The sequence below is a fragment of the Salmo salar genome, chromosome 13 (genome assembly GCF_965601325.2).
Source record: "Salmo salar chromosome 13, fSalSal1, whole genome shotgun sequence".
In the NCBI taxonomy this organism is placed as follows: Eukaryota; Metazoa; Chordata; class Actinopteri; order Salmoniformes; family Salmonidae; genus Salmo; species Salmo salar.
In genome coordinates, this window is record NC_138303.1 from 41,700,494 (window position 1) to 41,727,753 (window position 27,260).

Genomic DNA, 27,260 nt, shown 5'->3' on the forward strand with positions numbered 1-27,260 from the left:
ATTTTACAGCTAGACGTACCGCATAATGGTATAGGCAGGCTGTTACTTTTGATTGTCTGAAAAACATTGGGTAAGAATAATTTCTTTAACACGATATGACTAAGACAGAGAATTACACATACTAATATTTTTCTAAAATGTATTTAATGTACTTTTCCTTCATTCAAGTTTCCTGGATGAGAGGGAACGTGATGACACATAATACAATCTAACATCGATAGAACACCACAGCTGCTGGATGTACAGTACTGTGTATACCACTGTCTCTGCTAACCATGTATAGAGCCCCACAGTGGAGGTGTCATAATACCCATAAAACCTTGTGATCAATCAGGGAAATGGTTCCAATCGTTTTTCCACCATTCATTTTTCCCATAGGGGATTTTACCCTGGCGTAACCTTTTGATAACCATGTAAATCTCTCTAGGATAAGGTGACTTTTATCAATATATTCGCCTGTAAGGTGTAAGGAAGTGTATAATTAGGGTGTCCCATATTATATCAACTGTAATTAAAATGAAAACATCTCAAATGAAAAAAAACATGGATTGTTTGGCAACTCCACTGACTTGCTTACTTGATATGAGTCCGCTTTTTTTTTGGTGTGATGAAATGGCATTTGAACCTTGTGGAATATTTTTTTAGGTCATGGTCACATGTACTTATCTTTTACTTATAGACTATATCTTCTCTGTACAGTAGCAATACACAGCCAATGTGACACTGACTTATTAAACCAAATTCAGGTAAGAGACAATCCTGCTGATTGCATTGATGACAGCATTTTATTTTTGCTAAGCCTAATGTGGATCACTTGCTGATAGAGCAAAACATTTGTATATGCTTTGAATAATATTGTTTCCCCACATGCAATATTGCAGTGAATTTCTATAGACATTTCAAAAAGGATAAAACAACTCAAGCTAAATTGTGTAATTCTGAATGATTACAGCTGCAGCAGTACTGAGGCATATCTCCTTTTTAATAAGCCAATTCAATCTCACGTTTGATTTCCATTAATAAACACAAAAGATCTGACTATTGCAATCAGTGTTTCACTATGTTCCACCCATACCTTAGCCTCAATTTAAAATAAGTTCCTACTCTACATCATAATGGCTCGACAGACGAATCAAGGGATCCATTGGTGGGGCGAGGCATTAAATAATTTATAGCTTTAATCTGTTCACTGAGGTGTGTGGTCTATGAGAGTAATTATACATGCAAGGAGAAATTATATCTGAATATATTTAACTGCATTAGGAGTCATCTGATGAACAATTGAGATTGCCTGCTCATTTCCAACAATAGAGGGCAAGTTGGTGTCACAGTATTCAAATCACCATAGCGCCCATGTGCTCTTTCTCCATTTGCCATCAAATGTCAGTCGCCTGGTTATAAACCTATTTGATGGGTGGTGAAAGGTGGTGGTAATTGATGGACTTGATTGCGTGAAAAAAAAATGGATTCATTGTGTAAAATGTCTATGAATTTAGCAGGCAATTATTTGTATAGCTGTGAAATAAGAGAGCAAAAGGAAATGTTTAATTGCTATGAAGAACACGGTCACTCCCAACCACACATTGGTCTATGCATATATTTTTAATCTATTTCAGGAGACATACAGGAGACTCGTGCAAACTTAAAATGAACACAGGCTGGTAGCAAATGTTAAGTCTTTATTTCAATTGGTAAAAAAAGGTGCAGGTATCATTTGTCTCACTGTCATCCTTTTAACATGAAACACGAATCATTTTTTTGTCTTCATTTTTTTGGTGGCTTTTACATGTGAGACATCCTTGTTTCCAACCTGTCTAAATGTGTTGGGTTCATGTACAGAATCTGAGTCTAAACTGGTTATTTAACATTTATTAAAGTGCTTTTCTGTTCTATCATTGCAACACAAAACATTTTTACATAGCAATATACTGTACAGTTCAGTAAATGTGTTAACATGTGTCTGGCTACCTGTTTAAAAAACTGCATATTTATGCAGGTATCATTGGAGTTAAAAATTACAATTTACCCATTACTTTGTCTTTGAAATAATACAACTGAAACTTGACATATCATACAAATAAATAGTAGTCATAGCCATAGCTATTGCATGCAAACATCAGCAATTATGTTTCAAGCATTAATACATTTCATTACTGGTGATGCATTTGAGCAGGGTGCAAAGGTATAAGTTGGTGTATTATTTAACATTTTAGGGTTTAGTCTAGCCAGTGTGTCCATGTCATCTTCAATTAAATGTTTTCAATCATTATGCATACTACACAATGCTACTGGAAATATGGTTGAAATATCTGACCCGTGTTTTAAAAATCAATAACAAAACATTTAGCAAAAATGAACAACTCCTACTCTTTGTCCATTTCCACATATTGTGAATGGTTCTCAGGGGATTTGCTGTGAGTTTTACTCAAGTGGAGTTTAACCGCATGGTTACTAGCAAATGTCCTACAGCACAGCTTACATTTGAACTTAGCATCAACGTCCTCCTCAGTGACTAGCGTCTCTGTTGCCCGGAAACTGAGAGCCTTAGACAGTTCTGGCTTCTCTACCTTCGTCTGATGTTCGATAGGCAGTTTGCACATATCTTTGATTTGGAACCCTAGGTGTGATTCCAGGTGGGAGATGAAGGCTGGTGGTGTCCTGAACTGGGAAGCACAGTCATTGCAGTAGAAGATCGGATGGCCAGTATCCATGCTCTTCAGAAACTTGGTTCCCCCTGTTTTCCTAAGTTGGTATTTCACATTGGCCAACCAATGGCTGATGGTTGTCATGGACAGTCCAGTAAACTTGGAAATGTGCATTCGTTCCTGAGGACCAAGATCTGAGAGTAAGTACTTGCCCTCAGAAGTCAGAAAGAGGCTGGAGGCGAACTGGGCTTGGAGGATGAGAAGATGCCGGGGGTTCCAGTTCGACTGCCTTCCCTTACGCTTGTGAACCGAGTATACCTCAGCCGACACATCCTCAAAGCGTCTCACGTCTGTTTCCAGTTTCATGGTGGGTATCCTCGATGGCATGGATGATTTTGGTGTGGTGGCTTTAGGAAGAACCTTGACCATGTCAGCAATGTCAGACAGAGCGTGTTTCTGTGGCATTGGGGCAGATGGCCGTAGATGTGAGGAACTTGGCTTGTTAGGTTTATATTTTGTCAGGTCTATTGGCTGATCATTGCTAGTAAACAGAAAGGCATTGTTAACTCTGTTCCTAGCAGGGGTAGCATGCACCACTGCTGGTTTCTCCATACTCCGGTTGAGTTCAGCGAAAATAGATTGAGAGCAAGCAGATAGTTGACTGTTTTCAGATCTTGAATTGGTGGGCTTATTTGCTTTACCCAAATGATTGTTCAGAACTGACTGCAGTGCACTTAGAGGGTTTATGCCCAGTATTTCTGGGGTGTCATTGACAAGCTCTGAAGTAGCGCTTCGTCCATTGCTGGCAGGAGGGCTTGGTGTCTTGCCTCTGTCTGAGAAATCTGGGCTCAACTTCCCTTTGATCGCATCACTCCCTTCATTCAGACAGTCTGCTTCGAGCTTTGAAGAGGTAGAGAAATTGTCCTGACAATCGCTGTCATCATTCTCCACCAGATCAAACTTAATATTCTGACTTTCTTTACCATCGCTAATGCCAACCTTTTCTTTTTTGATGTCCGCATTTTGATGCTGTTGCTGTCCCTTCTGAGTTTCAACTCCCCCAGCACCCTGAAGAAACTTCCCCTTTGGGGCGATCGATCTGAGCTTGTGGTTGAATGTCTGCTTTAGCTGAATAGGGGGAGACGCTGAGAGGGGATTGCTGCTCTTGATGATCCCAGAGAGTTGATAGGCAGCATGGATACTGGGGTAGGCACTCCAACTGGGGGTCCCAGTCTGAGCCTTGTTGATTGCAGAGGCCACTGTGTTGGCTAAAGACTTGAGGATATCCCCTCCTCCACCTGATGATCCCTGCTGCTCCAGATCCTCCTCGCGGAGATATGGATATTTAAATGCCCCTTCCCCTGCCTTTTGATCCTTACTCTCTGCCTTGTCATCCTTCACTTGACTTTCTTCAATTTTGTCCAATGTGCCTTCTCTCTGGTTATCTTTCTCACTGTCCCCTGGGGAAGCAGTTATTGGAGACACTTTATCACCTTCAGTTTCATTAGCAAGAGGCTCAGCTAATACCTGCATCTTCTCTATAGCCAAGGGATCCAGAGCTAATTGTTTCCCCTTCTTAGAGGCTGAGTTTGTAACTTTTATGAAATGTCCAGTGACCATCATATGAGTGGTGAGCTGTTGCAGGGTATCATGTGAGCTCCCACACTCCATACATTTCAGAATCTGAGACTTGCATGTCTCAAACTGCCAAGTGTAGCTAGCCCCATTCTGATAACCATAACGATTACTGTTAGCATTTGAAATAGCCGCGGACCGTTGGGCCTCGCTGTAACCAGGTAACCCTGTGGTAGAATCAGGAGAACAAGGTCTATTGGCTTCGTAGGCCCGTTTCTTTGCTGGTGGCAGTAATTTGGGTGAGAGTACTGGGATTGGTTCTTTCAAAGGCACTTTTTGGTAATGCTTTGTTTTTATCATATGGACACTCAAGTCCTGGAGGGATTCAAAAGAATGGCCACAGAACATACATTTCAGAACTTTCTGTGCATCATCTTTCCCTTCCATGTCTTGCAAATTTCTTTTTCTTGATTTGGAGGACGTGGAGGCATTGCTCGGTTTGCCGTGGTTGTTGTCCTGGTAATGTCCGCTCTTATTCATGTGCACTGTTAAATCCACAATAGAGTCGTAGGCAGCACTGCAGTCCTTACACTTGAACCGACTTGCTCCTGTGAACACCGTCCCACCTGCTTTGCTGCTCTGTCTGTAGAGGTGGACCGAGCTGAAGAGGTTGGGTTTGGACACAGGCCTTGGGGATTGCGTTTGCTGGAAGGTTTTGGAGAGTGCATCCTGGTGCCAGTCAAATTCACTCTTGGTGCTCCCATTGGTGCTGTCACAGTTGGCTTTGCTAGGTGTTTTGCCAATTTTCAAGTCCATCCCAATCCCTGTCCAGTAGGAATCTGAGAGAAAGTTAGCATACGCAGCCCTCATTCTCTCCAGACTGCTGTGCATGTCATCCTTGTGTTTTGAACCGCTGCTCTCCTCGACTTTCTGACTTTCAGGTGGTGAGGCCATTTTGAAGTCTGAGAGCGAGAGTCTATCGCTGGTGTCGCTAAGGCGTGACTCCAACTCGGCCTCTTGATTGGAAAGGACACTGACGGGGGAATTCTGGTAGCTGTAGCTGTTACTGCTTTTGTTGTCCATCTCTTTGTCCTCTGAGGCCTTGGGACTCGTCTTCTCAGAACCCTCCTCTTCAGTTGGAGTGTCATTCTCTCTGTCATCCTCAGGGATGGTCTCTTGCATGATGCCATCTTCATCAGGCTCATATACTAACAGAGAGGGAGAGAGAAGAGATTCAATTGAATGACCATTTCTCAGTACTCTGTACAAATCTGCTAATAATAGTAAGAAATCGCCATTGGGAGAAGGAAATGATTTGCCGTGCAAACATTACAGGGCATTTGAAATAGGTCCAATGTAAAACATGCAAGATATTTTTGAAAAACTGGAAAACCCACAATGCTGCACAATGCAGGCCAGAGCTACTTGAGAGGATCAACGATATGGACGGACATAATGCCTGTACTAACAAACTGCTGGTGGTCAAACAGCTCCTTGTGATTCACGGCGGGCCATTGACTTAGTGCTGTGTCAAAGGTTTCCCTGCCTCATGTTGAGATGTTTACAACAATCGTTTGACCAATGACTGACAAAATGCAATTGATTTCTCCTGGGGTTTTACTAAGTGTTTTTGCAAATGGCCTATTCCAAAGTGATGAGTGTCTCCAAACTGCAATGAAAAAATGTAAGCTTTCTCTCTTGGATAATATTTTGTCATGCGTGGATCTACCAGATTGTGTTGCAGCAAATTACACAGACATAGATATTCTAATATCCCACAAGTGTTCTATTAATAAATTAAAAAGCCTGAGTCTTGCAAGATGAGAGGGGTTTACTTCAATTTCATTTTTTTTCCTGAAATATATAATGTCTCCATTTAAGTGGTCACAGAGTGTCTGTAACAAAGTATTTTATCTGTGTTGACAGACAAATGTAAACGCTTTAAGCTAAATAAAACCTAAATATGGCTAATTATTAACAAATTATATTGTTAATCACAGCAAAGAAACAGTAATATGTCAGAAAATAGATTTACTTAGTATAACTAGATCATTATCTAAAATACAGAGCGATTACTGGCAACCTGTCACTTCGTTATATTGCCCTTGACAGTCTCATAAACAGCAATTATCTATTTCATTATTCACCTGTTTGTTCACACTCATAGGGCACAAATGCTATTACATCAATTAACTGATAATTAAACAACAGTATTTTTAAATCAGTAACCATCATCTAATTTGTATTACTTGTGATACAGCATATTAGGCTATTTTGATGAGGCTGGTGGATATGTTAGTCAAAAGGTAATATCAGCAAAACTATAATCAAAACAATACAATCAAAATATTCTCTGTTCATTAAGTTGCCTCTTAAACGTTGCCAATCCACAATATGGATACACAAAACCCATCAACAGCGGTCACAACACTTTTGAAGAGACATCTTACAGTATATGCAGTTTGTCAGCTTTGTCACATATACGGAACAAAAATATAAACACAACATGTAAAGTGTTGGTCCCATGTTTCATGAGGTGAAATAAAAGATCCCAGAAATGTTCCATATGCACACAAAATTTTTTTGTTAATATCCCTGTTAGTGAGCATTTCTCCTTTGCAAAGATAATCTAACCACCTGTCAGATGTGGCATATCAAGAAGCTGAATAAACCGCATGATCATTACACAGGTGCACCTTCTGCTGGGGACAATAAAAGGCCACTCTAAAATGTATTTTATTTATTTTATTTCACCTTTATTTAACCAGGTAGGCAAGTTGAGAACAAGTTCTCATTTACAATTGTGACCTGGCCAAGATAAAGCAAGCAGTTTGACACATACAACAACACAGAGTTACACATGGAGTAAAACAAACATACAGTCAATAATATAGTAGAAAAATACGTCTATATACAAAGTGAGCAAATGAGGTGAGATAAGGGAGGAAAAGGCAAGAAAGGTCATGGTGACAAAGTAAATACACTGCTCAAAAAAATAAAGGGAACACTTAAACAACACAATGTAACTCCAAGTCAATCACACTTCTGTGAAATCAAACTGTCCACTTAGGAAGCAACACTGATTGACAATAAATTTCACATGCTGTTGTGCAAATGGAATAGACAACAGGTGGAAATTATAGGCAATTAGCAAGACACCCCCAATAAAGGAGTGGTTCTGCAGGTGGTGACCACAGACCACTTCTCAGTTCCTATGCTTCCTGGCTGATGTTTTGGTCACTTTTGAATGCTGGCGGTGCTTTCACTCTAGTGGTAGCATGAGACGGAGTCTACAACCAACACAAGTGGCTCAGGTAATGCAGCTCATCCAGGTTGGCACATCAATGCGAGCTGTGGCAAGAAGGTTTGCTGTGTCTGTCAGCGTAGTGTCCAGAGCATGGAGGCGCTAACAGGAGACAGGCCAGTACATCAGGAGACGTGGAGGAGGCCATAGGAGGGCAACAACCCAGCAGCAGGACCGCTACCTCCGCCTTTGTGCAAGGAGGAGCAGGTGGAGCACTGCCAGAGCACTGCAAAATGACCTCCAGCAGGCCACAAATGTGCATGTGTCTGCTCAAACGGTCAGAAACAGACTCCATGAGGGTGGTATGAGGGCCCGACGTCCACAGGTGGGGGTTGTGCTTACAGCCCAACACCGTGCAGGACGTTTGGCATTTGCCAGAGAACACCAAGATTGGCAAATTCGCCACTGGCGCCCTGTGCTCTTCACAGATGAAAGCAGGTTCACACTGAGCACATGTGACAGACGTGACAGAGTCTGGAGACGCCGTGGAGAACGTTCTGCTGCCTGCAACATCCTCCAGCATGACCGGTTTGGCGGTGGGTCAGTCATGGTATGGGGTGGCATTTCTTTGGGGGGCCGCACAGCCCTCCATGTGCTCGCCAGAGGTAGCCTGACTGCCATTAGGTACCGAGATGAGATCCTCAGACCCCTTGTGAGACCATATGCTGGTGCGGTTGGCCCTGGGTTCCTCCTAATGCAAGACAATGCTAGACCTCATGTGGCTGGAGTGTGTCAGCAGTTCCTGCAAGAGGAAGGCATTGATGCTATGGACCGCCCGTTCCCCAGACCTGAATCCAATTGAGCACATCTGGGACATCACGTCTCGCTCCATCCACCAACGCCACGTTGCACCACAGACTGTCCAGGAGTTGGCGGATGCTTTAGTCCAGGTCTGGGAGGAGATCCCTCAGGAGACCATCCGCCACCTCATCAGGAGCATGCCCAGGCGTTTTAGGGAGGTCATACAGGCACTTGGGGGCCACACACACTACTGAGCCTCATTTTGACTTGTTTTAAGGACATTACATCAAAGTTGAATCATCCTGTTGTGTGGTTTTCCACTTTAATTTTGAGTGTGACTCCAAATCCAGACCTCCATGGGTGGATAAATTGGATTTCCATTGATTATTTTTGTGTGATTTTGTTGTCAGCACATTCAACTATGTAAAGAAAAAAGTATTTAATAAGATTATTTCATTCATTCAGATCTAGGATGTGTTATTTTAGTGTTCCCTTTATTTTTTTGAGCAGTGTACAATATAACAAGTAAAACACTGGAATGGTAGATTTGCAGTGGAAGAAAGTGCAAAGTACAAATAGAAATAATGGGGTGCAAAGGAGCAAAATAAATACATAAATACAGTAGGGGAAGAGGTAGTTGTTTGGGCTAAATTATAGATGGGCTATGTACGGGTGCAGTAATCTGTGAGCTGCTCTGACAGCTGGTGCTTAAAGCTAGTGAGGGAAATAAGTGTTTCCAGTTTTAGAGATTTTTGTAGTTCGTTCCAGTCATTGGCAGCAGAGAACTGGAAGGAGAGGCGGCCGAAGGAGGAATTGGCTTTGGGGGTGACCAGCGAGCTGAGATAAGGGGGAACTTTACCTAGCAGGGTCTTGTAGATGACCTGGAGCCAATGGGTTTGGCGACGAGTATGAAGAGAGGGCCAGCCAACGAGAGCGTACAGGTTGCAGTGGTCGGTACTATATGGGGCTTTGGTGACAGAATGGATGGCACTGTGATAGACTGCATCCAATTTATTGAGTAGGGTATTGGAGGCTATTTTGTAAATGACATCGCCGAAGTCGAGGATCGGTAGGATGGTCAGTTTTACGAGGGTATGTTTGGCAGCATGAGTGAAAGATGCTTTGTTGCGAAATAGGAAGACAATTCTAGATTTAACTTTGGATTAGAGATGTTTGATGTGAGTCTGGAAGGAGAGTTTACAGTCTAACCAGACACCTAGGTATTTGTAGTTGTCCACATATTCTAAGTCAGAACCGTCCAGAGTAGTGATGCTGGACGGGCGGGCAGGTGCAGGCAGCGATCGGTTGAAGAGCATGCATTTAGTTTTACTTGTATTTAAGAGCAGTTGGAGGCCACGGAAGGAGAGTTGTATGGCATTGAAGCTCGTCTGGAGGGTAGTTAACACAGTGTCCAAAGAAGGGCCAGAAGTATACAGAATGGTGTCGTCTGCGTAGAGGTGGATCAGAGACTCACCAGCAGCAAGAGCGACATCATTGATGTATACAGAGAAAAGAGTCGGCCCAAGAATTGAACCCTGTGGCACCCCCATAGAGACTGCCAGAGGCCCAGACAACAGGCCCTCCGATTTGACACACTGAACTCTATCAGAGAAGTAGTTGGTGAACCAGGCGAGGCAATCATTTGAGAAACCAAGGCTATTGAGTCTGCCGATGATGATGTGGTGATTGACAGAGTCGAAAGCCTTGGCCAGGACAATGAATACGGCAGCACAGTATTGTTTCTTATCGATGGCGGTTAAGATATCGTTTAGGACCTTGAGCGTGGCTGGGGTGCACCCATGGCCAGCTCTGAAACCAGATTGCATAGCGGAGAAGGTGCGGTGGGATTCAAAATGGTCGGTAATCTGTTTGTTGACTTGGCTTTCGAAGACTTTAGAAAGGCAGGGTAGGATAGATATAGTTCTGTAGCAGTTTGGGTCAAGAGTGTCCCCCCCTTTGAAGAGGGGGATGACCGCAGCTGCTTTCCAATCTTTGGGAATCTCAGATGACACGAAAGAGAGGTTGAAACAGGCTCGTAATAGGGGTTGCAATAATTTCGGCAGATCATTTTTGAAAGAAAGGGTCCAGATTGTCTAGCCCGGCTGATTAGTAGGGGTCCAGATTTTGCAGCTCTTTCAGAACATCAGCTGACTGGATTTGGGAGAAGGAGAAATGTGGAAGGCTTGGGCGAGTTGCTCTGGGGGGTGCAGTGCTGTTGACCGGGGTAGGGGTAGCCAGGTGGAAAGCATGGCCAGCCGTAGAAAAATCCTTATTGAAATTCTCAATTATAGTGGACTTATCGGTGGTGACAGAGTTTCCTAAACTCAGTGCAGTGGGCAGCTGGGAGGAGGTGCTCTTATTCTCCAAGGACTTTACAGTGTCCCAGAACTTTTTTGAGTTTGTGTTGCAGGAAGCAAATTTCTGCTTGAAAAAGCTAGCCTTGGCTTTTCTAACTGCCTGAGTATATTGGTTTCTAACTTCCCTGAAAAGTTGCATATCATGGGGGCTGTTCGATGCTAATGCAGAACGCCACAGGATGTTTTTGAGTTGGTTAAGGGCAGTCAGGTCTGGAGAGAACCAAGGGCTGTATCTGTTCCTGGTTCTACATTTCTTGAATGGGACATGCTTATTTAAGATGGTGAGAAAGGCATTAAAAAAAATAACGAGGCATCCTCTACCAAAGGGATGAGGTCAATATCCGTCCAGGATACCCGGGCCAGGTCTATTAGAAAGGCCTGCTCGCTGAAGTGTTTGACAGTGATGAGTGGAGGTCGTTTGACCACTGACCCATTAGGGATGCAGGCAATGAGGCAGTGATCGCTGAGATCTTGATTGAAAACAGCAGAGGTGTATTTAGAGGGCAAATTGGTTAGGATGATATCTATGAGGGTGCCCATGTTTACGGCTTTGGTGTGGTACCTGGTAGGTTCATTGATAATTTGTGTGAGATTGAGGGCATCAAGCTTAGATTGTAAGATGGCTGGGGTGTTAAGCATGTCCCAGTTTAGGTCACCTAGCAGCACGAGCTCTGAAGATAGATGGGGGGGCAATCAGTTCACATATGGTGTCCAGAGCACAGTTGGGGGCAGAGGGTGGTCTATAGCAGGCGGCAATGGTGAGAGACTTGTTTTTAGAGAGGTGGAAGTAGAAGTTCAAATTGTTTGGGTACAGACCTGGATAGTAGGACAGAACTCTGCAGGCTATCTCTGCAGTAGATTGCAACACCACCCCCTTTGGCCGTTCTATCTTGTCTGAAAATGTTGTAGTTAGGGATGGAGATTTCAGAGTTTTTGGTGGTCTTCCTAAGCCAGGATTCAGACACGGCTAGGACATCCGGGTTGGCAGAGTGTGCTAAAGCAGTGAATAAAACAAACTTAGGCTTCTAATGTTAACATGCATGAAACCAAGGCTATTACGCTTACAGAAGTCATCAAAAGAGAGCACCTGGGGAATAGGAGTGGAGCAAGGCACTGCAGGGCCTGGATTCACCTCTACATCGCTACAGGTACAGAGGAGGAGTAGGATAAGGTTACAGCTAAAAGCTATGAGAATTGGTAATCTAGGACATCCGGAACAGAGAGTAAAAGGAGCAGGTTTCTGGGGGCGATAAAATAGCTTCAAGGTATAATGTACAGACAGGTATGGTAGGATGTGAATACAGTGGAGGTAAACCTAGGCATTGAGTGATGATGAGAGAGATATTGTCTCTAGAAACATCATTGAAACCAGGTGATGTCATCGCATGTATGGGTGGTGGAACTGAGAGGTTGGATAAGGTATAATGAGCAGGGCTAGAGGCTCTACAGTGAAATAAGCCAATAAACACTAACCAGAACAGCAATGGACAAGGCATATTGACATTAAGGAGAGGCATGCTTAGCCAAGTGATCAAAAGGGTCCAGTGAGTAGTGAGGTTGGATGCGGTCACGGCGATTCAGACAGCTAGCCGGGCCATGGGTAGCAAGTTGGCAGAAGATGGTTTGTTTTTAGCCACCTCATGCGTTTCCATCGGTAGATTAGTGGGGTTCCGTGTGGTAGGGGGGACCAATCCAATTGGCAAAATAGTTATAGTTATAGTGGCCCAAGAAAATTGGCCGATAGACCTGTTCAGATAGCAGCCGATAAGACAGCTAACGATTAGCTGGCCGCAGATGGGCGTTCAGGTTACGTCGCGACGGAGGGGCCAGTTGGATAACTCCCTCGGGCAGATAACGTCAGTAGTCCAGTCATGAAGGCCCGATGGGGCTCCGCATCGGCAGTAAAACGGGTCCGGATAGGTGATTGTAGCCCAGGAGTGGCTGATGGAACTCTTCAGCTGGCTAGCTCCGGAATAATTGATGTTAGCTCCGGGGACCGACGTTAGCCAATAGTCACTCGGATAGCAGCTAGCTAGCTGCAAGATTCAGGTGTAAATGTCCAGAGCTTGCGGTAGAAATCCGGGGATATGGAGAGAAAATAGGTCCGGTATGCTCTGGTCTGTGTCGCATTGTACAAAACTGGCGATAGCTTTTCGAGCTAAGGAATAGCTGATGACCGCCAACCGTGGTTAGCTGAATTCTAACGTTAGCTAGTGAACTGGCTAACTTCTGGCTAGTTTCTGTTGTGGATTTCAGATTTCAGGTAAATAATACTTTTTTTTAAATTGGTGAGGCGGGTTGCAGGAGAGTGTTTTGAAGTTGAGTTTTTAGAAAAAAAAATATATAAAAAGATATGCGAAGAAAAGATGTAAATATATATATATACACGGGATACGACAAGACGAGGACAAAGGACGTCTGACTACTATGCCATCTTGGATATATATGTGCAGTTTTGTCACATAACACAATGCCACAGATGTCTCAAGTTTTCAGGGAGCGTGCAATTGGCATCCTGACTGCAGGAATGTCCACCAGAGCTGTTGCAAGATACTTGAATGTTAATTTCTCTACCATAAACTGCCTCCAACATCATTTTAGAGAATTTATCTGTACCTCCAACCAGCCTCACAACCGCAGACCATGTGTAACCAGTCCAGCCCAGGACCTCCACATCCAGCTTCCTAACCGGATCGTCTGAGACCAGCCACCCGGACAGCTGATGAAGCTGAGGAGTATTTCTGTCTGTAATAAAGCCCTTTTGTGGGGAAAACCTCATTCTAATTGGCTGGCCTGGCTCCCCAGTGGGCGGGCCTTGCTCCCAAGTGGGTGCAAGGCCCGCCCATGGCTGAGCCCCTGCCCAGTCATCTGAAATCAATAGATTAGGGCCTAATTTATTTCAATTGAATGTTGCGTTTATATTTTTGTTCAGTATATAATCCGTTATGTCCTCTTCGAATTCATGTTTGAAAATGTGCATTTTGGGAGAAGTTATGGCAGATGTGCTTTTAGTTAAATATAAATAGGACACAACGGCCTTGTCCAGGCACTTATGCATTTCATGTGGGTAATATTTTTATTTTGAGTTAGGGGCACTCTATGGAGTGGAATGTTGAATGTAAGTAGCACTCAGTACACTGGGTCGGCCCATAGAATGTAGAATGTCATCCTCCTTCGCATTCTGAAAATAAGCCTTTTCTATCAATATTTCACAAGTGCCGCAGGAGAAACCCTGGAGGTGAACTCCTTGCCAGCTAATGGATGAAGATGGAGATGGGACTCAGTCTTTCAAAACAAACATGCAGAATGGGGCCTTTGTGAACAAGGAGCCATGCAGCACACCAGAGGTTCCCCAATGCGCTGTGACCCTGATCTACCGCAGGAGAGATTTCTGGATTGGCCAACCGAGATCGTTGATGGTCTCAAAAAAAACCTCTTCCCCCTCTTCCAGGGTGAAGAGGGAGTGAGTTTTGCCAGAGTACAGAGACATGTTTTATTGATAGTTTTATATATAGTTTTCAGTGAAAAACGAGAATACTATCGGCTACGACAAGCTTCTAGTTGATGTCTTCTCTTTTGAAAGTCTTGAGAGAGACTATGGACAGAAGTCAATGTAGCATAGCTTTTTTGCCAAGTTCAAATTATTGTAGAACCTTTTATTTCTGTCTTCCATAACTGAACATTGACTGATAAAATGTGCATTATCAAGTCAAGTTTCAAGGAGGTTGTCAAGCATGGTCCTATGGACAATCAATGGAGTAATGATGCCCTACCGTATAACTAAGTTTCCCATGACAAACGTGCATGTTCATGATTCTGTAAAATATCCATCCATATGTAACATTTACATTTGAATGATTATTTGAGGCTGTAATACAGTAAACTGGTGATATATTGCAGATATAGCTAAACTGATTTTCTTCTTCATGGGATACTTTATGGAAATAGCAAGCTCTTATAACTAATTAATGGTTTAGGAATTAGCATGAATAAATATTTAACTAAGAGACACTCCGCAATCATACAGCAATGGAGCATGCGGACACACATCCAATAAATTGTTATTTCATGGCAATTAGATGATACGATTTACCATGTTCAAGTAGCTTTATCTACCCTGCCATAGAGCACTATGAAATCCAGTATTGCTATACAAACAAAAAGTTAATCAAGATAACTTTATTTTATTTTTGATTGGTGTTGACTGAATGCACACATTATGATACAGAATATCACCTGCAGTTTATTAAATAATAATTATACAAAAAAATGTTCCCCAATAAATGGTTTGACTGACAAGACTGACAGGCATATATCCACAAAAATAGCCATATAACATTAGCATAATCACTCATTATACTATGGATATATTTCCAGATGACATTGACACAATTAACAGCAATTCCTGCCATTTTGCCCCTTAGATCAGAAGTTCTATACATCTAAAGGCACCAATTAAACTTTGGCAGGGTTCACTCCACCCACATGTCTACTTCCACTTCTCACACTATTCACCACTCCAATTTGCCAACTTTTGGTTGATGCCAAGGAGCATGACTCTTCAATGCAAGATCAAATGCAAGGGCAGAGACTTTGTGTAAGCTCGGGCCAGTCTACAAGACCTCATCTGACATGAAGAGAATACATGTGTAGCAATAAAACATTGGAATATCCTAGACTAGCAATAGATTGTCAACATAATTCCTGTAGTTATAGAATTATAACTGTCAAAATACCAGACGTAATACTACAAGTACATTTAATGATCATTTTTATGACTTTTATTCATTATTCCTACACTTCAAACTAAGCCTACCGACCAAATGGTGTGACTTTAGTATGTTAAAGGCAGCATTCAGTTCAACTAGGCTTACAAAATAAGAGGGCTGGCACGCCAGGAATGAGATTTAGCATGCCATAAACCCCTGTAACGCCTCCAATCTGTGTCACTACAAATGTATATCTTCAGACAGGAGTATGCAGAGGTGAAAAAACCTAGGGTGTCCATCATAAATCAGCTACTTGAAGTGATAATAACACTAATCCGTTAGAACAAACTCCTGGCACAACAAGGCCTGAATATCCAGGAGTGGCAGCCGGTTTGGGAGTCAAGTGCAATTTTACTCAATGTTGAGAGCACAGCAAACTGAATGGGCAGTGGTAGTAGTAGTATAAGAAATCATGTTCTCATACTTACAGGAATTCTTTTTCTGTTAAAGCTATACTGAATGGACAACAATACTAAACATTTTAAAATGTACCACTAAATCTTTACGTTTTTCCTTCAATCTACTCTCAACACAGGACAATCAGCGTGCAGAAATGTGTCAGTATGTTTCCCCAGTAACAGTATTCAATGTCCACTATTAGCCTGCTATTAACTTTTGTAATGGCAAAGATATCAACATTTATCCCATGGAAGGTCAACATTTCCCTTATTAAAGTGACAAGGCAATGTGAGTGAGCAGCCTGAGGGGGTTAGCTAATGGACAGCTTGCTTGTAATACCCTGCGATACTCTGAATATCCCAGGAAATACTATCTCACAGAAGATTGGGTAATTCATATCTGCAAGTGCCAGGTCTGCATGTCTGTGCCACTTTCCCCAACTGCTCTTTGGTTGTCTCAAGCTACAGTTTTCCCTGCTTGCAAATCAATATCTCTTTTTACTTCTCATTGATTGCCTGGTGGTGGGACTGACCTAAGCAGGACTGTTATGACATTTCTAGATTTCCCCCTGTCCTTGGAACAATCAATTACACGCACATTGCAATCAAAACCTCTTTGCAAAATGAACCTGCTCCGTGACATTTTCATCTCCCGGATTTATGCCACGTTAGAAAAGAAGAACGAAAAGAAGGGGAAAAAAACACAGCAGGCCCGTCCGTCTACGGTGTCCCACATAAGAACGTAGCTTCTACACGTTAACAAAGCAGGTCAGGCAAGCGAAGCAATCCACAGACATCTCTCAGCCTGCTAGAGTCCAATCTTCACTCCAACCTCTGGAAGACTGTTGTCGATATGCTTGTAAATGAGCCTTTTAATTTGTTGTCACCATCGATTTTTTTCTATATGATTAAAGTAAGTGAGGTATGTTGTAGGTTGCTTTTCAGAATCCTATAGAGCTGGAGGGCTCAGAAGTGTGGAGGGAGACACTACTCAAAACGAGGCTGTGGGGGGCCAAACACACTGTACTTTAATGTTGATCAAAGATCTACTAAAACTATACTTTTGTTGTTGACGTCATACTGTCTGCAAGATGGCTACGCACTTACCAGGGTTTCCGTTAGGAAAATGTGGCACCGGACATTTACCGCAGCACTTTAATTTGCCGGACATTTGAGAAATGTACTAGACCCATATGCTTTGGGTGCGTAACCTGATTACGGCGTCCACCCACGGTGCTCAGAATGACAGAAATCACATTTAGAATATGGTAATTCATATTAACAGAACATGCAAGTTGATGATGCAACGATGTGAGGTCTTTCTTACCGAATTCAGATGCTCACTTTGAAGGTGTTAGAATGACTGTCCACATTTACTTTTCCTCAGCCAACAAGACACGTAACAAACAGCAAAATCAGCCTATGTCAGTCTACTATCCCCCATAGTAGAAAAGTTGACCTATTCTATTGGTCAGCTTGTCAAGAAAGAAATAGCCTGTTCCAAACAAAACTTTGGGACAGTTGTGGGACGATAGATCCCAAATTCATACAACCAGCAGGCCTAGGCAACATAAAGAGTCTGATGCAACAAATCAGAACATTTAGCATAAAATGTTGATAAACTATTAGTTCTTCACATTACAAGCAAAGCAACGTGCACAAAGCAGTAGGCTACACGCAAATATTCGTTTAATAATGTAATTACTGGGAAAACCCTGTTGTCAAAAGCGCATCGCACATGCAAGCGGTTTCATGTGACAGAGATTAAAATATCTGTTATATATTCAGAGAGAGGAGAGATCTAATATGCAATAACTAGCATTGGTTGCTAATATGACTAGGAGTGTGTCTTTGGCTACTGGACAATGAAAGAAAGTTGATATAAAATAATTTCCTCCGTGGATATGATTTTGTCTAGGCTACTTTGAAGCAAGGTAAGACATGCCTCATAATATGTAGTGAAACATTCAGGTTTCAAACAATTAAATATGTTTTCAAAATGCATACTGCATCTAGCTCATTGCAAAATGGTGTGTAATGCACTAAAGAAGCTTGCCTTCTACTGCCTATGCATTTGATGTTTAAGATGCTGTAGCAGCAGCTCTCGTGCTGTCCGGCTAATGGAAACCCCAGACACTTACATTATGTACAGTATTAACTTCTGCTGGATGCACAAGGCAATCATAAAACTATCTGAGCCCAACATGCCAGAGATGTAATATTTGACAGAGATGTCAGTCAGGTAAAGTCAGGTGTTACAGTACACTGTTTATCAAGATCAATCTGAGAGCAGGATACATGGCTGACATTGCATGAGTTAATTCTTAACTGATCACATACCGTAACATTGTTGTAAAGCAGTGAACTCTGTAAATACTTTCCTTTATTGTTGCAAGTCAAGATAGAAGACAAATGCTTCCCCAAGTGAAGGATACTGTCTTTAAAATAAGGAAATAATCATTGAACTTACAGTAAGTTATTGTCTCTTATTAATTATTACTGGAAGGTAATACGAAATATAAAAAAAAACATGTATCTTTATTATTTGATTGTGAATTCAGTAGGCCTACATAACTTGTATGACCTTTCTCACCACCTAGCCTAATGTGTTCAACATTTCCTCATGACCCCAGCTGGTTTATATAGCGAGATACAATACGTCAACCCCACAGTCATAGATAAACCCAGAACAACACTGTTATGTTACCAACAACCATAAGATGCAGTCATACAGTGGTTTAAATGCTGTAAAAGGAGGTTAAAAACCTATCTACCTTTCCACAAAGTGGTTATGTTAAGATCTCTCTGAGGGTACTGCCGCAGTGCAAAACCATACGACTCAGAGATTAGTGTTAATTTTTGTATGCATGAAAGGGATGTTACTTAAAGCGCATTACCTACTTCACTAAACAGGGGCTATTCATGCAGATAAATGCCTTGCTTTCATACACCCGCACATTAAATATTTAATAGTCTAATATACTCAAATAGAGAACCTTACCATTTCAAAGCAGACAACATGGACAATGTGAAGAAAGGCAGACTGTGAATTTTGCTTAAGGCAGCAGGATGTACTGGGAAGGACTCATACCCAGATTAATATGATAGGATCACAGATATGACACCATATCCTACCATCTGGCTGTTCATTTGGGCAAAAATGATCACAATAATTATGGCAATTAATCAAAGAATGTTTTTTTTTTTCACAAACCAACATTCTGTTCATTAATGACGGTAAAAACTACTTGAAAACGTGACTCTACAACCTTGATAGCAGCCTCTTTACAATGGCTATAACACATCACAACCCTAACATGCTGACCGCACTGCTCGCGTCACGTTCGCGAGCGTTTCAAAATAAATGTACAAATACATGTTATTCAATCATTGCACCCACACCGCTCGTGCACGTCAACGAGCGTCTGCATGGCCAGGTGCTAAAATAAATGTTTCTATTTGTGATGCATGACGCGCTGCAAGTCCCACCTCTCCCATCTCCTCATTGGTTTTTAGGACCATATACCCACGTGAGTGATTGAAAGATGAACTGAGGTCCACACTCCATTGCAGTTGGTGGTGGTAATGCATCTTAAAGTTTGTTGCCAACTGCAATATAAAGTCCCAAAAAAAAGAAGGAGGAGAGATTACTAGAAACAAACTCGGTTTACCCTTTTATCTGTGGATTAATTGTCGGAGTAGAGGCCCTTGTGCATTTCAGGTAAAATAACAACCCAATGTTTATATCTCAGGAAATATTAGCTAGCATGCGCAAGCTAGCTAGCTAAATTGCCATAAATGTTTAATGCTTTTCGACCTGTCCCCAAATTAATATAATTGGTTCAGAGTTCGCTTTGATATTTCAACCTGCGTCTACTGATCGCGTCTGGTGTTGGCGAACAAAATCAACATGCATGCTATGGCGCACGCGGACGCACGCGAGCGAGCATTCTGGTCAGCATGTAAGACGGCTGTGTTACAACGATGTAAGAGAAAAATAGTAGCGAAAACAGCATGCTTATTTGGAGATTTTATCTTTTAGATTTTGGGATTTTCATGTTACAAAATACAAAAGCTGGTATTTGCTAGTATGTCCCTGTCTCTCCATCGATATTAATCACAATTCTTACTTAGTCACATCAAGCTGTGGCTGCCATCCTACAGTAGCTCCAGGAGTCCCGTCCTCCCTCCATGATGTCACTGAGCGACGCTGCTCTTTTTGATGCCTGGCTGCTAGAAGCTTCTGCTCCAAGACGCATCACTCGGCCCAATGCCTAATTGGAAGTGAGCGGCGGGAGAGCATTCCAATCTGCACTCCAGCACCTAAGTCATCACTTTGAGCGTGCCACGGTGCTACCGCCAGCCGCCATGCCGCCTGCCTGCCACCGCCTCACAGGCAGTACTATTGCTTCATGTTGCATCTCACCAGAAGAGGGGAGCCACCCTTTCAGGGCTGTCAGGAGAGGTTTTACACCCCTTCCCAAAAAACATGGATGGAACCACGTGAATATTACATCACTGGCAGTGGCACTGCTGTCCAAGTTCAAGGATTTTAGTTTCTGGAAAATGCTAAATATCCTTTCTTAGAAAAAAGAAAACTACATTTAATTATGAACAGCAAAAATTGTCAACATAAACTCAGCAAAAAAATAAATGTCCCTTTTTCAGGACTCTGTCTTTCAAAGAAAATGTGTAAAAATCTAAATAACTTCACAGATCTTCATTGTAAAGGGTTTAAACACTGTTTCCCATGCTTGTTCAATGAACCATAAACAATTAATGAACATGCACCTGTGGAACGTAGGAAAATAAGGTCACAGTTATGAAAACGTAGGACACTAAAGAGGCCTTTCTACGGACTCTGAAAAACACCAAAAGAAAGATGCCCAGGGTCCCTGCTCATCTTCGTGAACATGCCTTAGGCATGCTGCAAGGAGGCATGAGGACTGCAGATGTGGCCAGGACAATAAATTGCAATGTCCGTACTGTGAGATGCCTAAGTCAGCGCTACAGGGAGATAGGACGGACAGCTGATCGACCTCGCAGCGGCAGAACACGTGTAACAACACCTGCACAGGATTGGTACATCCGAACATCACACCTGCGGGACAGGTACAGGATGGCAACAACAACTGCCCGAATTACATCAGGAACGCACAATCCCTCCATCAGTGCTCAGACTGTCCACAATAGGCTGAGAGAGGCTGGACTGAGGGCTTGTAGGCCTGTTGTAAGGCAGGTCCTCACCAGACATCACCGGCAACAACGTCGCCTATGGGCACAAACCCACTGTCTCTGGACCAGACAGGACTGGCAAAAAGTGCTCTTCACTGACGAGTCGTGATTTTGTCTCACCAGGGGTGATGGTTGGATTCGCGTTTATCGTCGACACTGAGGCCTGTACTCTGGAGCGGGATTGATTTGGAGGTGGAGGGTCCATCATGGTCTGGGGCGGTGTGTCACAGCATCATCGGACTGAGCTTGTTGTCATTGCAGGCAATCTCAACTCTGTGTGTTACAGGGAAGACATCCTCTTCCCTCATGTGGTACCCTTCCTGCAGGCTCATCCTGACATGACCCTCCAGCATGACAATACCACCAACGATACTGCTCGTTCTGTAAGTTATTTCCTGCAAGACAGGAATGTCAGTGTTTTGCCATGGCCAGCAAAGAGCCCGGATCTCAATCCCATTGAACATGTCTGGGACCTGTTGGAGGGTGAGGGCTAGGGCATTCCCCCCAGAAATGTCCGGGAACTTGCAGGTGCCTTGGTGGAAGAGTGGGGTAACATCTCACAGCAAGAACTTGCAAATCTGGTGCAGTCCATGAGGAGGAGATGCACTGCAGTACTTAATGCAGCTGGTGGCCACACAAGATACTGACTGTTACTTTTGATTTTGACCCCCCCTTTGTTCAGGGACACATTATTCCCTTTCTGTTAGTCACATGTCTGTGGAACTTGTTCAGTTCATGTCTCAGTTGTTGAATCTTGTTATGTTCATACAAATATTTACACATGTTAAGTTTGCTGAAAATAAACGCAGTTGACAGTGAGAGGACGTTTCTTTTTTTGCTGAGTTTAATTAATAAACTGCATTTAAATTGACTTATAAAACAACTACATTTGTATTTGAGAAAGGGAGAGAGCTAATGCCCAGTTCAGCCCAGTGCTGCAGCTTTCTACTTTCTTTGTCACTTGGTTTTTGAAGAGCTTGTGACATGGCACTCCAGGAGCGACATGATGAGGTCTGATGGTTCCTTTCTGCAGAATAGCAGTTTACCCCTCATTCACCCTTATCAGAGAGAGAACCCATCATCTTAATGTACGCCACTCATCCAACCCTCGCATATTGGAGCTGACCAGTCAAGCAAACAGGGAGGAACTAATAAAAGACCATCTTGCTTCGGTTCAAATTTCCCTGATTGAATGTCAGTCAGGAATGTTTGCGTGGATGGCAGGCAGGCAAGCAGGGTAGGGGAAAGTGGGCCATCGTTTAAAGGACCACTGCCTCGCACAGATTAGGCCTTTGTTCAAAGCTTTTATGAGCCACTGGCTGATAGGAGGAATATGTGACAATCTATTCTACACTTGTCTGATTGGACTGGGAGTTTATGATGCCCAGCAGTTCTACCGCATACAAACTCATTAAAAGATCCACAATAATTTAACCAGGTCATTTGATTTCATATGTCTTTTTATATATGTGGATACATTTTCATTCTACACAGAGGAATTGGTTTTAATCGTTTTGGAGTATGTTCCAAAATGAAATCAATGAAATTATATTTTGGTCCTTTTCTATATGATGTGTACAGTGATACAGCGTGTTTTCTCAATAACATATATCATATCAGAGAGTATTCAACATGTGATAATACAATATGAAATAAAAAGGCGGTGGTGGTCCATCTCACTCCAGTGCATTCGGAAAGTATTCAGACCCCATGACTTTTTCTACATTTTGTTACATTACAGCCTTATTCTAAAATGTTTCAAATTGTTTTTTTTCCTCATCAATCTACACACAATACCCCATAATAACAATGCAAAGAATTTTTGAAATGTTTGCTAATTTACATATATATTTTTAATAATATCACATTTACATAAGTATTCATAAGTACCCTTTACTCAGTACTTTGTTGAAGCACCTTTGGCAGCGATTACAGCCTCAAGTCTTCTTGGGTATGACGCTACAAGCTTGGCACACCTGTATTTGGGAAGTTTCTCCCATTCTTCTCTGCAGATTCTCTCAAGCTCTGTCAGGTTGGAATGGGCGCTATTTTCAGGTCTCTCCAGAGATGTTTGATCGGGTTCAAGTCTGGGCTCTGGCTAGGCCACTCAAGGACATTCAGAGACTTGTCCCAAAGCCACTCCTGTGTTATCTTGGCTGTTTTCTTCGGATCGTTGTCCTGTTGGAAGATGAGCCTTTGCCCCCGTCTGAGGTCCTGAGTGCTCTGGAGCAGGTTTTCATCAAGTATCTCTCTGTACTTTGCTCCGTTCATCTTTCAGTCAATTGGAATTCAGGCCAAGGAGTTTAATCTTGGTTTCATCAGACCAGAGAATCTTGTTTCTCATGGTCTGAGAGTCCTTTAGGTGCCTTTTGGCAAACTCCAAATGTCATGTGCCTTTTACTGAGGAGTGGCTTCAGTCTGGCCATTCGACCATAAAGGCCTGATTGGTGGAGTGCTACAAAGATGGTTGTCATTCTGGAAGGTTCTCCCAACTCCACAGAGGAACTCTGGAGCTCTGTCAGAGTGACCATCGGGTTCTTGGTCACCTCCCTGACCAAGGTCCTTCTCCCCCGATTGCTCAGTTTGGCCATGCGGCCAACTTTTTCCATTTAAGAATGATGGAGGCCACTGTGTTCTTGGGGACCTTCAGTGCTCCAGACATTTTTTGGTACCCTTACCCAGATCTGTGCCTTGACACAATCCTGTCTAGGAGCTTTCCAAATCATGTCCACAGGTGGACTCCAATCAAGTTGTAGAAACATCTCAAGGATGATCAATGGGAACAGGATGCACCTGAGCTCAATTTCGAGTCTCATAGCAAAGGGTCTGAATACTTACGTAAATCAGTTATTTCTGTTATTATGTTTAAAACATTTGCAAAAAAATCTAAAAGCCTGTTTTCGCTTTGTCATTATGTGGTATTGTGTGTAGATTGATGAGGATTTTAAATTTTATTTCATCAATTTTAGAATAAGTCTAACGTAACTAAATGTGGAAAAAGTGAGGGGATTTGAATACTTTCCGAATGGACTGTAGGACACTCGCTGTTACATTTCCTCTTCCCCTGAGATAAGTGAATGTATACAGTCACAGTTACAGCATCATGAACTTTACATGAGCCAAAACACTGGCCATCAACAACAGCAGACCCCAGTCAAGGTCAAGCCTAGCCTGATGAATCTGATACTGCAGCTGCCTGGACAAGAGTGCGTATTCTATTAAAACAATCTGCATTTCACTAACTCTCCCTCCCTCCTCTGACTCTCTATGGATCCTTCATTATATTCTGGATGGGATCCAGCCTAGGCATTCCCTTATACAAGCAGTTTTCAGCAAAGGGAGGCATTTTTTTTATATATTCCAAATTCATTAATAGTGGATTGTTTTTAATGAAGGGAAAAAGTGGCAATGAGGCTACACAGTAAATTTGCAACAGAAGCGTGGTACTGTCAAATGGTTTCTTGTGGGACCAAAGGCTGTTTCATGGCAAGCGTAAAGGGGAGAAGCAGACCCGCCAAACCTGCAGCAGCTCTGGGGGACGAGACGAGCTAAAAAGTAAGGCAGAAATGCTTCAAAAACACTCTGCCTCCATCCCATTCATTTTAAAGGCAAATTTGTTGTCAAATGTCCTCTTGCAAAATGATTAGGGCCTGCTGTTTTTCTGAAAAGCGTAAACTTTGGGATTTGCCTGGCGCTGCATTGTCACTTTGACAGCTCGTTCTGAGAACAATGGCTGCCCAAATAGTGAAATGTGTTGGCACCCAATCACTGAAAGTTTCCTCTCAATACAGGCTGGCTTCTTTCTGCTGTTTGTGGATATTCTGCAGCATTGATATCTAGATGTTGATTAGAATGAAAAAAGAAATACGCCAGTGAATTGAAGCTCCCTGAGGAGGCCCATCAGCTATTGTTGAGAGATTGACAGTCACTCCATTGAGTCAATGTTTCAGTTCATAAAAACCTATTTCTATAGGAGCTGCTTAAAGAGTACATTGTTGGAGTGTACGCCTCAGTTTGTAAATCAGTAACATTTAAAGTAAAGCAATATCATTTAGTGGTAGGGGCCTAACACTAATACTGTTTTCACTACAAAAATAACTGTACATACCATAACCTTGTCACCCTGGCTACATTATTTTAGGATGATATTATTTTAGGTTGTTTGATTTTCTAGAGTTCAGTAATATTTGTATGTAACCGAGTGAAAAAAAAATCCCTTATAGTTTAGATGTGAGCAGTGGAACTAACAGCCAAATACATACGGAAAATCTGAGTAGGCTACGTTTATTATTACATGCATATAGAGGTGTTCCAATAATATTTCCATTGCAAAGTTAGTAAACCTACAACAACACAAATGTTGTCTTTGCACTATATCCTCATTTACTCTGAGCGTCTCAGCAGTGACATTTCTGTGGTGTTCTACCGTAATGGAGGAGGAGGAGGAGCTGCCTGCCTGCCTGCCTGCCTGACGAGTGCAGGGCCTTTTTTATTCATTGGTTAATTTATTGAAAAGAAGGTAGGCGGATGGACGAGGCAGTGGAACGGAACCGATACCCCGTGTGGCTGTAGCTTTTGAACTGAGGAAGAGGGAGGGAGGGAGGAAGGAAAAGGAGGGATGGAAGGAGAAAAAAAAAGGTTGAGAGGAAGGCGGAGACCAGAGCAACAGAGGAACGTTAATGGAAATGAGTGACAGGCTTTCAGGATGATTTACAACGGGTGGCGCGCCGGCAGAGCCGGAACTTGATGGATGATCCTGAAAGACGGAGACGAACCATAAATCATGTCTTTGAATCATTGACAGAGATAAAGGAGAAGGAGGAGAAGCGATGGCATTGACGTTCATTCTTCCAATAATGTACATTGACGAGTTACACTACGGAGCCTTAATTAAAAAGTGAACACGGCGGGTCCTCTCTCTCCCCCTCTCCTTTCCCTCCCTTGTTCTACTCCTCTTTCCTCCCTTCTTCCCTCTCTCTCTCTCTCTCTCTCTCTCTATGTGGCGATATCAATGGTAATTAAAGATGTAGTAGCATCCCTGTCCCCTCTCCCTGCTCCTGTCCCGTATAGCCGCTTCCTCCAGCTTCCCAAAGCACAGCGGACAGATTAGATAAGTGCACTGCTTAAAGATAATGTCACTCCTCAACAATATCAAGGAGGTCCTACTCCATTTGTTTTTACGTGTGCAAACAGACCCGGCAACAGACACTGAGAAAAACATACAGCGGGCCTACACACCTACACAGTGATAATAGCGTGGAGGTACACACTAACAGTTTATTTGTCACATGCGCCGATTACAACAAGGTGTAGACCTTATAGTGAAATGCCTATTTACAAGCCCTTAAAAAACAGCATTGTTGGTTGAGTAAGAAAACAGTTGCAAAAAAAAGTAATAAATAACACAATAGAACACAATAGGGGGTACCGGTACCAAGTCAATGTGCGGGGGTACAGGTTAGTCGAGGTGATTGAGGTAATATGTACAGTGAGGGAAAAAAGTATTTGATCCCCTGCTGATTTTGTACGTTTGCCCACTGACAAAGAAATGATCAGTCTATAATTTTAATGGTAGGTTTATTTGAACAGTGAGAGACAGAATAACAACAAAAAAATCCAGAAAAATGCAGGTTAATAATGTTATAAAATGATTTGCATTTTAATGAGGGAAATAAGTATTTGACCCCTCTGCAAAACATGACTTAGTACTTGGTGGCAAAACCCTTGTTGGCAATCACAGAGGTCAGCATTTCTTGTAGTTGGCCACCAGGTTTGCACACATCTCAGGAGGGATTTTGTCCCACTCCTCTTTGCAGATCTTCATTAAGTCATTAAACTATCGAGGCTGACGTTTGGCAACTTGAACCTTCAGCTCCCTCCACAGATTTTCTATAGGATTAAGGTCCGGAGACTGGCTAGGCCACTCCAGGACCTTAATGTGCTTCTTCTTCAGCCACTCCTTTGTTGCCTTGGCCGTGCGTTTTGGGTCATTGTCATGCTGGAATACCCATCCACGACCCATTTTCAATGCCCTGGCTGAGGGAAGGAGGTTCTCACCCAAGATTTGACGGTACATGGCCCCGTCCATCATCCCTTTGATGTGGTGAAGTTGTCCTGTCCCCTTAGCAGAAAAACACCCCCAAAGCATAACGTTTCCATCTCCATGTTTGACGGTGGGGATGGTGTTCTTGGGGTCATAGGCAGCATTCCTCCTCCTCCAAACACGGCGAGTTGAG

General features: G+C 42.7%; 1 protein-coding gene across 2 annotated transcripts in view; it reads right to left on the minus strand.

Moving 5' to 3' along the window:
* Positions 1 to 1,659: 1,659 nt before the first annotated feature.
* Positions 1,660 to 27,260, minus strand: part of LOC106567119 (teashirt homolog 2) — a 61,599-nt gene continuing 35,998 nt past the window's right edge. For both annotated transcript variants that reach the window (XM_082960097.1, XM_014136036.2), the window contains exon 2: positions 1,660 to 5,428. In XM_082960097.1, coding sequence (XP_082816223.1) covers positions 2,364 to 5,402 — 3,039 coding nt within the window. In that variant the 5' untranslated portion in view covers positions 5,403 to 5,428 and the 3' untranslated portion in view covers positions 1,660 to 2,363. The remainder of the gene's footprint in view (positions 5,429 to 27,260) is intronic.